At 40.9% G+C, this 15,588-nt stretch overlaps 1 protein-coding gene across 1 annotated transcript; it reads left to right on the top strand.

The window, feature by feature from the left end:
• Nucleotides 1-252: 252 nt before the first annotated feature.
• LOC132855025 (uncharacterized) lies at nucleotides 253-15,133 on the top strand. Its single transcript, XM_060883736.1, has 11 exons — nucleotides 253-392; nucleotides 2,029-2,117; nucleotides 2,329-2,619; nucleotides 3,838-4,122; nucleotides 6,426-6,523; nucleotides 9,048-9,251; nucleotides 9,349-9,519; nucleotides 10,665-10,886; nucleotides 11,782-12,009; nucleotides 12,308-12,538; nucleotides 14,168-15,133. Exons 1-11 carry the CDS (start codon nucleotides 253-255, stop codon nucleotides 14,363-14,365), a joined length of 2,157 nt encoding a protein of 718 aa, XP_060739719.1. The 3' UTR covers nucleotides 14,366-15,133.
• Nucleotides 15,134-15,588: the final 455 nt, after the last annotated feature.

Genomic DNA, 15,588 nt, shown 5'->3' with positions numbered 1-15,588 from the left:
CCTTGCCCTCGGCTACTCAGACAACATCTCTGTTATGCTAATTCCAGCATACAGATCACTCGTCAGATGCTCAAAACCAGTTCTGAAACAGGTGAAAACCTGGCCAGCAGGAGCCACCTCTGCTCCTCAGGACTGCTTTGAGTGCACTGACTGGAACATCTTCAGGGAGGCTGCAAAATATAGAGACATTTGGTCAACTTGGAGGAGTACATGGCATCAGTGACCAGCTACATCGGCAAGTGCATTGATGACATGACCGTCTCCAAGACCGTCACCACACTCTCCAACCAGAAGCCGTGTATGACGGCTAAAGTGCATGCCCTGCTGAAGACTATAGACCTATCCTTCAGAACAGGGGAAAGGGCGGCCCTCAGAATAGCAAGGGCCAAACTGTCCCGACTCCCAGACAATCCACAGCCACTTCCAGGACAGTGGAGACACTTGGCGCATGTGGTAGGGCTTAACTACAAGACAGCTTCACCTGCCTGTGATAGTGATGCCTTCCTCCCAGATGTGCTGAATGACTTCTGCGCTCGGTTTTTAGGTGCAAAACAACGTAACCGCAAGGAAGACCATCCCTCCCCCCAGCGATCAGGTACTCTGTCTATCCACGGCCGATGTGAGGAGAACTCTATGCAGAGTTAACCCACGGAAGGCTGCTGGACCAGGCAATATTCCTGGCAGGGTGCTAATGGAATGCGCCGAACAGCTAGCGGATGTCTACACTGACGTCTTCAACATTTCCATGAGCAGTGCTGTTGTTCCTATGTGTCTCAAGACAACCACCATTGTCCCCATCCTACACCATTGTCTACAGTGTCCTGCCTCAATGACTATCACACACATGGGTACGAATGCTGTTCATAGACCTTAGTTCAGCATTCAATACAATCATCCCTCAGCACCTGACTGAAAAGCTGAGCCTGCTGGGACTGAACACCTCCCTCTGCAACTGGATCCTGGACTTCCTGACTGGGAGACCTCAGTCAGTCCGGATTGAAAACAGCATCACCAGCACCACCACACTGAGCACTGGATCCCCTCAGGACTGCTTGGTCAGCCCACTGCTATTCACCTTGCTGACTCATGACTGTGCAGCAATGCAGAGATCGAACCATATTATCAAGGTCACCAATTTCTTGGTGTTCATCTAGCAGAAAACTTCACCTTTTCACTCAACACCAGATCCATCACCAAAAAAGCCCAGCAGCGTTTACTACTTACGGAGGCTGAGAAAGGCACATCTCCCTCCCCACATCCTGACTACTTTTTACAGAGTAGTTTCAGAGCATTCTGAGCAGCTGCATCACTGTCTGGTTTGGGAACATTGTCTTTTGTATATTGTCTTGTATTTTTTTGTTTGCACTGTCTTTTGTCCTGCACTGTCTGTCTTTTGTCTTGCACTGTTTGCACCAGGTTGCACAGATGCACTTTATGTGGCTAGGAATACTTACTAAGTCCTTAGCTCTGTCTTTGTTTTATGTAGCACCATGGTCCTGGAGAAACGTTGTCTCATTTCACTGTGTACTGTAACAGCTATATATAGTTGAAATGACAATAAAAGCTTCTTCACTTGACTAATAACCACACAGATTAGACCGGATCCTTCAACAGAAATGTACAGGAAGGTGAACTTAGTCACAACAAAACAAGGAAATGATGTCTTGGAAATCATCAGTCTTTCTATTTATTCATTAATATAATAAACTAACAAAGATATCTAAAAGGAAAATGTTTTAATCACTGAGTTTATGACAGATTGATGCTGAAACTGTAGAAGGTCATAAAAAAGTGAATCATTTAGTCTTTAAAGCTGATTTAAAAATCTGTAACTCCTCAGAGTTACACACACGCACACACACACACACACACATACACACACACACAATTCTACAGAATTCTGTCTCTATAATGACTGATTTGTGAATATTTGTGTGAAAATGTGTGAATTCAGAAGATTACAGGTTTAATGATTAACTGTTGATCTGAGTCATTGTGTGTCTCCTGCTGTATTCTCTACTTGTGCAGTGCTGATGGTGGTGTTGTCTCCTTAACCATGCAGTTCTGCAGCTTTTATCGCTGTGTCCTTTTCTTACTCACCCTCATATTCACTACTGGTAAGTGTCATTACTACACAATATACACTACACAATACACATTATAAACTCGCATTCACCACTGGTACAGTAAGTGGCATAACTACACAATAAACTACACACCATACACTACACACTCTCACTACACAATGTACACGACATACTACACAATGCACACCTCATTGTACACTACACACTCTCACATTATTCTCTCTTTCAGCTCCTGTCTCAGCTCTTGAGATTTGTCCTACCCGGGCAAAACTTCATGAGCCAGTGATGCTCTCATGTATACATCAATGTTCTGGTTTATTGAAATGGAACTTACTTAGTAATCGTGATGTTATACTCGCTCAGTGTAATCAGACATCATGCAAGTCAGAGAAGGGATTTGGCATCTCTTATGATCAGTACCTGCATGGAGATCTCTCTCTCACCATCACTGCAGCTGATTACAGTAAGAGGAACGTGTACGCATGTGAATGTGAAGACTCAGACTTCACTTATGTGCGCCTTGTCATAGAGAGTAAGTGTATTTATCCCTCCTCCTGATGATAAAAATCACTGTGATTTATTAGTATCATAATCAGAGTAAGTGAAATTAAACACATCAGTATTCAGACCTAGGGTTAGTCAAAATGTCAGTGTGAACTGTGTTTTGCCAGTAAATACAATCACACAGTTTGGAATGTCATTTAAGTACAAACTGAAATAAATATCATTATTAATAAATGAATATCATTGTCCCTTTAAAGTCCACTAAACAATTTCACCCTCTTTTTGCACTTAGTGTTTAATCAGAGTCAGGGACGGTTCTAGGATTTCATCTTTAGGGGTTTTAGCCCTCAGTGAGAATTTAAAACAAGAAGAGTTTTATATTATATATTATATGACTACATAGTAAGCCAAAAGTTATGGTATTATTTAAAATGGCAAAAGTGGACACCAAAATTTTATGCACGATGTAATGATGCCAGTCTTGAATCAAATCAGTTCATGTATGTGTGCATTCTCTACAAACAGAGCGTCTAATGAATGCAGTCATTAATAAAAAATATTCACAAGACAAAGAACAAATCAATAAATGTTATTTTTATTTAGTATTGATTGTTTGCATTAATATTTTGTTTGTGCTATCAACTCTGGTAATAAGTATAGTGAAATTTCTCTGCTTTTGGTTGGCGTCTTTGCGGCTTTCCGCCGATTAACGTTATAGACTGACTCTGTGCTTCTCCGTTCAAATAAAGCAGACAGCTGACGACGCACTTTTGAAAGACTACAACGCACGCGCGTAAAAAGCAAAGTAAAAAAATTCGCTCTTGGATCAAACTGATAAATTATTTTCTTTCCCATTGATGACATGTCCTGCATTTTAACGTAATTTTTATTGTTTATTTATAAAAGTAAAAATTATACTTTTAGTTTTAGGGTGGCTGAGATCACAGACAGGGGGGCTGGAGCAACCCTAAAAAGGCCAAGAACCGCCCCTGATCAGAGTCATTAAAAATGAGGGCCTGTGGCTAAAGGCAGTCGACTAGACACTACTGAAATACTCAGAAATCTGTCAGCCTCACAGGTGTGACGTTCTTGCAGGTGATTTTCAGAATCTGAAACAGACTTAAGGTGCAGAGGAACCCGACTTTGAACACCAGGAACTTCCCGCACATCAACACTGCAGTCTGACTCTAAGCCTTTATGTTTGTGTCTAAATCTAGCTTACGTTCATCATGTATTTTCTCCTCAGCTGTGTTCACACCAGTTCAGATGAAGCCTGATGAAGCTCTGAGGATGACTGTGTCTGTACCAGAGCCAGTGGAGGTGATTTATAAAAGCGGTAATTCAGCTGATGAAGTGATCTGCAACGTGACTAAAGACTCACTACAGTGTAAAAATGATTACAGACACAGAACATCACTCACTTACCCTGAGCTCACACTGAAACACATGAAGCCAAGGGATAGTGGAAGTTACACCATCCGGGATGTGAAGAATAATGAAGATCTTCAGATATACGCTGTCTCTGTGCAAGGTACGTGTCATGGACTGCTGGACAGTTCCCTAAATCAGAGGGCAGTGTTTCAATGTGTTTGTAGTTTTGTTCTTTTTCAAAAGAAATACATTTTTATCATTTTATCCCTGCATTTGGGTCTGGATTTTGCTCCCATGAAGTTACCCTTTTCGGACAGCAGGACTTGTTAGTCGAGTCAATGTAAGAGTAGTGCTTGAAATGCCAGGGGAAGCCGAACATGACTGATGCATGGGGGGAATGGAGGAACAGGAAAGATATCCTCTCCTGGTGCTGTTCAGGCATGGAGACTAACAGAGGCTTGGTGCAGCGGAGGGCCCAGTGGAGCATGTGCTGGTCAAGGGCATGGACCTGGAAAGTGGAAGGGAGAAGCTCAGTCTGGACTCCCATTTGGGGATTCCTCATCCTTGAACTTCAATCCAAGAAAACCGGCAGGTCATGGTCTTAAGATCCAATGTGGGTCTGAAGTAGTGGCTTGGCATGGGGCTCACTGCTTACTCCGCCCTTAGCAGTGACCCTGTCCCTTTTGCTGGGCATAACTGGGCAAAATGTTATGGTTCTTCACAATACGAACATAGTCCATTGTCTCATCATCTGTCCTTCTCAGCAGAGAAAATGTGACAACAACAGACCTCCATGACGGGGTGTGGGCAGATAGCGGGAGGCGCAGCTCAGAACGGTGACCAGTGAGAGGTCGGCAGGGGAATGGAGGGCCACGTGTGTCAGTGTGAACTCTCAATGTGACTTTCTTGGATCCGGAAGTCTACACGGGTAGCCATGGAGATCAAATCATCAAGGTCCAGGTGGAGTTCATGGGCAGCCAGCTCTTTCTTGACCTTCGATGCCAAGCCCCAGTAAAAGGCGTCATAGAGTGCAGTGGTATTCCACCCAATATCGGTATTGGTTGCACAAAAACGGCAACTTAGAAAGAACAGATCGTGGAAGTATCGCTCCCACTCAGTGGTCGCCCACGGCTTGGCCTTGCCAGACAGCAGAGAAAAGACGTATGCCACCTTGGCGACGAAGGCTGGGGCACACTGCATCAGAAATGCCCGACACGACCCCATTTAAATTTACAGCATCTGGTAGACATCTTTATACAGCACAACTATAAATGAACTTTGAAGTCTCTATCACTGAACCCCAGCTCACCAGAGAATCACTCATGGTGTGGCTTACAGGGTGGAATGGTGACCGGTATAGATAGAGGGGTCTTGGCCGAGGCGGTAGAGTCGTCCTGACAGGCTTTGGATAGCGATGGTGAGGTCTAGCAGCTGCTGTGGCTATAGTGCTACATTTCGTCTCAGTGTGGTACAGGTGGTATGTGTGGTATGTAACATAGAGTTTAACAGTGAATTAGCGTAACACATGTCACCCCATAAGTGACATTCAGACTGATATTTAAATTCCTATTAAGAATTCAATTAAATGAGGCATGAATCCAGTGGACCGATTCGCCTCAGAATGATATAACACATCATCAGTATCTTCAAAGATATCCAGGATTTATTAGATTTTATTTGACTTCTTTTAGTATCAGTATCTTTCCTGTACAAATTAATGTCTTTTAACCTTGGTTTACTGTCATTTCTAAATGACCCAAAACTCCATGATTTGACTAACTGCTGCCGCTCTCCTTCTTGTAGCTCTGTAACTAGCCGAGCCGAGTCTTCTGTAACCATCCTTTAGCCACGTTGCATTCAGCTCTTGCTCCAGCGGCTTCACTCTATCTTCACTGACTCATTACTACGACACTGAACACCTCTGGAAGCTCAAAAGTGTGTTAGAAAGAAAGGTGTTGAAAGTGACTTTATGAGAAACGAGTGAAAGCTGAACGTTTTTATTTTGATTCTTTCCATATTAAGGTTCACTGTAACTGTGCAGCAATCACATTAACATTGTCTCCCTGTGATATCAGAGCAACAGACACACCTCAACTTTACAACACAATGACAATAGCAACCATTTACAGTATCTCACAGAAGTGAGTACACCCCTCACATTTTTGTAAATATTTTTGAAAAAACTTTTCATGTGACAACATTGAAGAAATGACACTTTACTACAATGTAAAGTAGTGAGTGTACAGCTTGTATAACAGTGTAAATTTGAGTCCCCTCATAATGGAAACCACAACGTGATATGCAACAATGACAGACAAAGACAAATACTGTACAAAGCGGCAGGTATAAATAGAACCACAGATTAGGAATAATTAGAAATATGTTACAGGGAACACATGACTTCAAGCAAGCAAAAACAAACTCTCTCAGTTCTTTCTAACAGTATGAATGTATGTGTTGTAGATAAGTCTGGTTTTCCTGTATGGGGTAGTGTACTGATAGTGCTGAGTCTGCTCTGCTGCTGTGTTGGTGTGGGAATATACCTACTGCAGAAAAACAAGGTAAGCATAACTGTCAAGCACCTCTGTGTGTATGTGTGTGTTATTTTAGATCTCATTTGTCTTTTTAAACATGATGTATATATTCTTGTTGTCAGAGGTGGGTAGTAACAAATTACATTTACTTCGTTACATTTACTTGAGTACATTTTTTGAGTAACTTGTACTTTGAGTATAATTAAAGATGATGTTAAATAAATGACGTGACCTAGCATGACATAGCATAACATGACGTAACATGACATAACCTAACATGGCGTAACATAACATAGCTTAACATGACGTAACATGACATAGCCTAACGTGACATAACATGACGTAGCCTAACATGAAGTAACATGGCGTAGCCTAACATGACATAACTTAACGTAACAGAACATAGCCTAACATAACGTGACATAGCCTAGCAAGGCATAGCATAACATGACATAACATAACGCCTAGCAAGGCATAGCATAACGTAACGTAACATAACGGCCTAGCGAGGCATAACATAACGTAACATAACGTAGCCTAGCAAGGCATAGCATAACATGACATAACATAAAACCTAGCAAGGCATAGCGTAACATAACATAACAGCCTAACGAGGCATAGCATAACGTAACATAACGGAACACGCGCCGTATCGATTAACCGTAAGTTTAAAGCATATTCAAATTTTCCTTTTGGCTCAGGTATACCAGTAGTAATCACGACCGTTTATAGTTCCATATCGCGAACACGAAAGGAGACAGCTTGCGGTTTAAACTCTGAATAGCTGCCGAGTTTAAATCGCAGCAGCAGCGAAGCGGCGTTTAGATCCCGGCAGCAGCGAAGCGCTAGAAAGGCTCTATGAATGGGAATTTAAATGGTTGGGTAATATGGATGTCGTAATCGGATTGGTGCGCGTCGTGGACAGCTGATTAACAGCTGATGCACGCTTGACGACGTGGACTGCCAGAACTAACGCTTGATTTATATAGTTTCTTTCTACACTCTTTTCCCAGTGACCAGAAATGTGCTAATAATTTAGCAGGCCTTTTGTTTTGACAGCTGCACAGGTGAGATTGGCCTTCAGAGGCTGAGGCCAGCAAGTGTTTAACAAACTTGGACGTGTTATAAAAAAACACCAGCTGATTCGGTTTTCTCGAACTCTGGTTGCAAATGCATCAATTGTCATAGATTTCAAACTCTGCAGGGTCACTCTGATTAGTTATGCTGCCTCACAATGCATGTTAAGACAGGTATTAACGTAAAGAGACTGATTAGTTACCGGGAGACTGGAGCTGCCTTCCCATTCTAAACTGCGTCCCTGTTAAGCACTGGGAGTATTGTGACAACCCCACCTAGCATTAGCAGCATGAGATATGTCTTGTTGGCCTTGTACACAATCTGTCATTCATTGAGCTGTGTATACAATTGTTAAAGATGATCTGGCTCACGCCACGTATACATCATAACCCTGGAGTCACAAATAGCTTTGATTTCACTAATGCTTGGAGGAGAAATGTGTAATGCCTTGCCCATCAGCTCTATAGGAGCAGTGGTATTTAAGAAACCTTGGAGATGGTTTCATAAGTAGAATTCATTCAGTAGAATCAGACTGAGTCTGCGAAGTGTCTAAGAACTGCAGGTTCAGATTCCACATGTGGCTCAGCCTGCCTATCTCTAACTTCCTTCTGCATGGGTGGAGCATAGGGCGGTAGTATCTGGGCTGTGGAAGAGGTCCACCTGGCAAAATGGGGAACGAACCTCCGGCTACAATTTAGCTAGGATTAACAACTAATCCACTCCTTTCAGTTATTCCTTATGTGTTTCATGTGCCAATAATTCTTAAACAGAATTAACCTGCCATATACACTGCAGGTTAAGATGTGAAAATTTGTGTAAAATCCACATGGATTTAGACACAAAGAATTCTTACCTACACCTGGAGCTGATAGAATTTTCACTCATATTCAGTGAAGAAGCCAAATTGTGCTGCTGCCATTACCTATGATCTGCATTCACAGAAGAGACAAAAAAAAAAACACATAGAGACAGTGATTCAATAGCAAAACCCTTCAAAATTTACTAACCAACTGAATTTTCAGGTTCACCCAGAGAAGTAGCCTGAACCATGCTGCTGCTGCTATTTCTGAGCTGAATTTATTGAGGAGATTGCTAGCAAACCACACAGTGACTGAAACAGTGACTGATAGCAAACTTTATTATCTCAACTTTTTGATCAAAACATAAATTTGAGGAGTTCAGTACAAAGTGTCTCTGATTTGTCTGTGAATGTCTGGGCCAAATATGGATATCACTGTCATAGGATGAGTTATTAAAGAAATAGTTTCACTACAATCAGCCCAGGGCAGAGCGTGCCATGATATATCCAAAATATGTCACCAGGGAGTATTTACTGTATACAGAGGCAAGGTATAGTATTCGATGTTATCTACAGGCAACAAGCAGACAAAACAAAACAAAACAAAAAAAAGAAACATAAAAAAGATACAAAATTGTAAGATAGAGTGTATATGAGAGTGTGTGTGTGAAACAGTTGCACACTCGACTACTACAAGTGGAGCAGCTTGTACAGCAGGCTGAAGGAGGAACAGAGGAGAACATCAGTGAAGTGGAGATGGCACTCGACCAGCTGAAGCAGCAGTACAGTAACACTAAATATTCAGACAAGGTCAATGTGTTCTGCAATGCAAAAAGGAAACAGCTGCAGGAGCAGCAAGAACATCTAAAAAGAGGAGTGGTATGTTTCCTGTTTCAGATACATACACACACACACACACACACACACACACACACACAGTCTGTCACCAAAGTGTGTGGGTGTGTGTTTTAAACAGTTGGAGAGGCGACTAGATCAAATGGACCAGCTTGTACAGCAGGCTAAAGAAGGGACAGAGGAGAATGTCAGAGAAGCAACAAAGTCGCTCGATCAGCTGAAGAAGCAGTATGAGGAGAGTGAATATTCAGACAAGGTCTCAGTGTTCTGCAGAGCAAAGCAGAAACAGCTGGTATGATTCTTATTTGCCCCTCTTTTTTGTGTATGCAGGTATAACAGAGGTCACATTGGATTGGAAAAAAAAAAAAAACACAACACAAACCAGGTTGTCTAAAGCTGTTTTACATCAGACATACACAAAAGACCACAACAGTGACACACCCTGAGCTAACAGCATTGAAAACAGAATAAACACAAAAGCAAGCAACATACATTTTGGAAAAGAGGGTACAAATCAAGTGTTAGATATAATGCATTTATTCTCAAATTCATGTACGTAAGTCATTTTGTTGTAAAACTTCTTCCACCCGAGAGCTCCTGGTACTAGGTTAAAAATGGGCAGGGCTAAAATTATAAATCATGTTCAAAAACAAATAAATCCTGAATGTATCTTCACATTCAGCATACCAGAATAAAGAGAAGAAACCATTTTGACTAAAACAAAATGCAATTCCAACACCAAGCAGGTAAATGACATACAGAAAAAAAATATGTAAACTATGCTTACGCAACAAAAATGACTAAACACGATACAAACACAAGCTTGGCTGGACTGGAAAGTGAGATTCTACAGATTCCAACGATACAGTATAAAGATCAAAACTCTGTGACCTTAAAACTTACAGAACTAGAAGCAAAAAAACACAAAACATTGGTACAACCATGACACTAAATATGTAATTACCCTTGGTTATGTAAGAAGTAAGAAGGTTATGTATAAAAAAAAGAAATCTGTGTGGGGATATAACTGATGAAACAGGAAAATATTTTAACATGAGGTTTATAAAATCTCCAAAGATCAGCAGAACCATTACTGCAGATAAACAGGTAAACTTTTAGAATGCTCTGCTTTCATGGACTCAAGTTCCAGGCTACTAGGTGCATCAGACTCTGCTGAGGAGGTTCTTGTTGGAGCAGGACGCTGTTGTGATGTCTGTACATCATGATCACCTTTATTAGGTCTAGTTTTCGGTTTCTGTTACACAATATGGAAAAAAATACAACACTAAACTAGAAATGCTGAAATCTAGTGGACCTCTGCAGGAGCCTCCAGAAGACCTCAGAGAAATGATGGATAAATATATAATGACTAAGTCACTAAAGATTATTATTATTATTTGTGTGTGTGTGTGTGTGTGTGTGTGTGTGTGTTAACAGTTAAACAGCCAAATGCTACCTGTGGAACAGCTTGTACAGCAGGCAGAAGAAGGGAAAGAGGAGAACATCAGAGAAGCAGAGGAGATGATCAAACAACTGGAGCAGCAGAACAATGACTATTCAGATGCAGTCACATCTTTTTGCAGTGCAAAGTGGAGACAGCTGAACTGGTACAGACTACAGCACAGTAATGATGAACGTCTAATGACTGAGAGAAGAGAGGTATGTTTCCTGTTCTCTTTCCTTCACACACACACACACACACACACACACACACACACACACACACACACACACACACACACACACACACACACACACTCTCCTCCACACCCATACACAAGAAATTCATACATTAAGACAGTTGGATTGTGATGATGATGATGACGATGATGATGAGGTTTCTAACGGTCTGTTAGCTTGTTAGAGATTTTCCCCTTTACACTTTATTCTGTTCATCAGGTTTGTGTGTAGTTTTACTTAAACATCCTTGGTAGATTCCCTTCACTGCTGTGTGAAGGAAATAAACATTTTTTTATAAAAAAAATAAAAACAAAAATACAGAAAGGGATATATCGATCGCGATTGATATTTTAAACACACAGGTTCAAAACATTTTTCACGCTCTTCATCATCTGTCTTAAGCAGCTGCATGAGCCTTCAGCTTTGTCAAAGTGAAAGAATCAGAGCACAGATCTTTTTCCTCAGCAAACCCAAATGACTGGGACACTGTGGGCTCAGAACGTGTTTTGTCGGTGTTCCAGTTCGACTGATGACTGAAAACTGATGATGATGAATTATTTAGTGTAGAGATGAGTAAAGAAAATGTGATGAAATCTACCTGGACAGGTAGCAGTGCACTGGGACACCATGTCCAAGACCAAACTCTGTGTGGAGACACCTGCACATTTCTCACACTCAGATCCCTGTTTCACTCAGTTTCATCTGGATTTACCTTTTAGTAAATGACACACTGAGTAGTGTCCAGAAAAGTGTTGAGTAAATAGACAATGACTAAAAAGTCACTAAAGATTGTTTGTTTGTGTGTGTGTGTGTGTGTGTGTGTGTGTGTGTGTGTGTGTGTGTGTGTGTGTGTGTGTGTGTGTGTGTGTAACAGTTGAACAGTCATCTGCTTCATGTGGACCAGATTGTACAACAGGCTGAAGAAGGATCAAATGAGAAGATCAGAGAAGCTGAAAAGAAGCTTGATCAGTTGGAGCAACAGTACAGGTACAAGGATTATTCTGAACAGATCAAATTCCTCTGCAGGGTAAAGAGGGAACAGCTAAAGAGATACAGTCTACAACCCAGCATTGAACAACATTTAATAACTGGGGACGGAGAGGTATGTTTCTTATTCGTTTACTCCCTCTCTTACACACACACACATGTATACACACACACACACACACACACACAACTGTGAACTGTGACTGTGTAAGTCGTATTTGATTCAGTTCACGGCCGCATGAAAGGAACGAACGTTTAAATTTACCGATTAAATAAAATACAGACTTTATATATTTATTAACTCCCACATTTAAAATGTTTAATGTGAAAAGTGTTTTAATGTCTAAATGTGATAATGTCTAAGTCACAAAAGATAGTGAGTGTGTGTGTGTGTGTGTGTGTGTGTAAAACAGTTGAATAGTCAGCTGAAACATGTGGAACAGCTTGTACAGCAGGCTAAAGAAGGGAAAATGGAAAACATCAAAGAAGTGAAGATGTCGATTGATCACCTGGAGCAGCAGCAGTACCTAAATACTGAAAATGTAATACCAGTCATACCGATCTGCATGTTAAAGAGGGCAGAGCTCTTCTGGTACAGACTACAGCATAGTGATGACAAATGTCTGATGGCTGAGAAAATAGAGGTATGTTTGTTCTGACACACAAACACACACACACACACACACACTGACTCTGAAAGATGGCTCTGAGGTGGTCAGAAGTGAAGCTTGAAGAAGCAGCAGATGTACATCAGGTTAAACACACTGACTGACTGCATGGGAGACAAACTGATGATACTTTGTGGTGGTGACAGTGACTACAGAAGAGCATAAAGATGAACAGAACTCAGACAGGAGGTTAGAGGAGAAAAACTGTACAGAAGACCTCATGCTGTGGGAGATGGAACCTCACCAGACCACAGAATGGATCTCAGACAAAGACACTGTAGTCATCAATGTTACTAGACAGACTGCTACATGGACAAGTGGAACTGTGTGTTCGGGGGAAGCTCTAATGGGATATAGATTAAGATTATCCAGGATGGAGAAGCTCCTCATCAACAAGAAGGTTGAGGGACCTGGTGACTGATGTGTTCTGGTTCTTGAGCTTAATGATACACAGAGTTTATGTTGACTAAATTAAACAATGCAGATGTGTAGACGAGTTCATCTTGCCCTTAGCAGGCCACATGCTCAGGCAGTTTAGCAGAGCAAACATCTTTTGGAAGATCTGATCAGGTGAGGAGTCTCGACGGCTGACTACCTTCATTACATCAATTGTTCTTAATTCATTCAAGAGGCTTCTGTCCAGCGCACAAGAGCTCATCCAGATGAGAATGTGTCCGAGTTTGGAGCTGGGGGTCACGCGTCAATTGTCCTTGTATGTAGAAGATGTCCTGCGGAATATAACATTAGAGTTGATGCAGCACTGAAAAAACTGCAGAAATCTGAACAGAAATCAGGTTCCTAACTCACAAGCTGTCTTCATCTGGATTACAGTCTGACTTGGACAAACTTTCTGCTGTTCTACCACTGTGTCTGAGGTCTGCAACTTTCTTGGAGAGATGAACCAAGTGGAGAATTTCAATCCAGGTCTGGGCAAGAAAACAAAGCTCCTGTTAGTCCTCCTGTCTGAGAAATCTGTGGTTCTTGGGGAACCACAGCAGGAGTCATTTTCAATGCTGAAAAAAGAGTTTAGCACCAACACTAGCATTCTTTGTTCTAATCCAGGAAACAAAATTAACCCTGCCCTTAATATAATTAGCTCCACCCCTAAACAGAGAGAATGTTACTGTGCAGGTCTGCAGTAAAGTTAATTTAAGCTGCTGCTCTGTGTGGTCAGTACAGTACAGTACCTCCCTGACTAACAATTAACATAAACTACCTAACTTAAATACCCTAAATATCCAGACCCATAAAATTAATTACTCTAATTAATCTAAAGGTCTTGACTGAACAATCCAACCAACCTTAATGACCAACTTAACCTAAAGGACTTAAACCCCATAACTAACACTTATGACCTAGCCCACCTTACCCTAAACTACCTGACTAACTAACCAAAGCATACTGATAAACACAAGCCGATAAACCTCAATATCCCAAACTACTGGACTTAATATCAACATTATATGACTAACTAACCTACATGACTAAATTAACTAACTAATCCAAACTACTTAACCTGACTAACCAACTAACAACCAACCAGAAATGATTTGGGGTGTGTGTGTGTGTGTGTGTGTGTGTGTGTGTGTGTGTGTGTGTGTTAAGCAGATAAAGCTGAAGGTGGAGAAGGTGATGGATAGTGTACATAAACTCAGAAATGGAGCAGAACAAAAGCAGGAGATACTGAGCTCCAGATTGGTGGATGAGATGGAGGAATATCTGAAGGAGATTGAAAAGTGGTGTGGAGAGATGAGGAGAGAGATACCTACCCTCATACAGCAGCACAGATGTGGAGCTGTGTGAGACCAACACACACACACACACACACACACACACACACACACACACACACACCTGTTGTCCTCTGCACCTCTTTTACCATTTGGTTAAGATAAACACAGAAAGCCACAAATTTCACTCCCATTATAATTACTGCAGCTGTCAATCACTGCAAGTCGTTGCAAGCTCACAGACTTCCGGTTACAGTCAAAGCAGCACAGACTCTTATTAATATGGTGTTTACACTCAGCTGGTTAGAAATGTATAAATATTCCAGCGGGATGGTGGAAAACATGCAATTAAACAAGCAATAGTCAATAGTCTTATCTTCCACTCCATTAGACTACAAGAGTTTGTAGGATGAATGGTCTGGATGTTGTCATGACGGTCTGAGGTGTGTACAAGTTCTGAGATTGTGTGTATTGTTGTTATAAAATGGTGAACTGTTTCATGAATTGTGTTAGCAATGAATTGTGTTTTTGGATGGAAAAATTTTAGATGAAAACAAGAATAACTGACAAATGTTTTTGTAAAAACACAAATCTAAAAGAAACACAATAGTTTCAGGAGCAGAGTCACACACAGACCAGCAGGTAATTTATTCAAGGAAATAAAGGACTTGACAGGATAATATTTATAGCAATTGAAAGTAAATTTCTCTCATTTTCTTAGTTAAATTATATTTATATGTTAAAGTAAAAAATTTTCCACGGTATATTATTGACAAAGCTGCCTGAATGTGACATGACAGGAAGTACAGTGACAAGGTGTTATTAAAAATGTACACTTTTACTGTTGTGACATGTGACTGAGAGACATATTTCACCTACATGTGTTTTACTGGGATGAATATCTGAAACAACAAAAAGAGAAACTTCTTAATAACACAACCACACCTGAGGGAATGGAATCAAACACAGAGAATTTGTGCGGATACAGTAACGGAAGAAGCAGAGAGAAATTCTGTATAAGTAAATAACTGACCACTGGGTTTAAGGAAATGACCCACTAAGATGATGTTAAACCGATTCTCAATCACTGAGCAAATGCCTCATCCAGTTTATTTTAAATGTTAAGAAAATTCGCCACCAAGTTTCCATGTAATCATTAAAACAGATTTTTTTGATCTGAACTTTTTCCCTTCACACAAAATCCAACAACATTCTGTCAGTGTTTTTAAAGTAGACTCATAAACATATAAAGAGATATTACTGTAGACTGAACTGCATCAGTGAGTCTGAAGAGAC

Source organism: Tachysurus vachellii, chromosome 12 (genome assembly GCF_030014155.1).
Source record: "Tachysurus vachellii isolate PV-2020 chromosome 12, HZAU_Pvac_v1, whole genome shotgun sequence".
Lineage (NCBI taxonomy): Eukaryota > Metazoa > Chordata > Actinopteri > Siluriformes > Bagridae > Tachysurus > Tachysurus vachellii.
The sequence above is the reverse complement of the archived record's forward strand: the minus strand, read 5'-3'. Positions and strand labels throughout refer to the sequence as shown.

Excerpts from the sequence above, each read along its gene's own strand:
- LOC132855025 (XM_060883736.1), top strand. The coding sequence starts at position 253 with ATGACCGTCTCCAAGACCGTCACCACACTCTCCAACCAGAAGCCGTGT. Across the intron at positions 9,252-9,348 it reads AACATCTAAAAAGAGGAGTG|TTGGAGAGGCGACTAGATCA; the intron begins GTATGTTTCCTG and ends TGTTTTAAACAG. Across the intron at positions 12,539-14,167 it reads TGATGGCTGAGAAAATAGAG|CAGATAAAGCTGAAGGTGGA; the intron begins GTATGTTTGTTC and ends GTGTGTGTTAAG.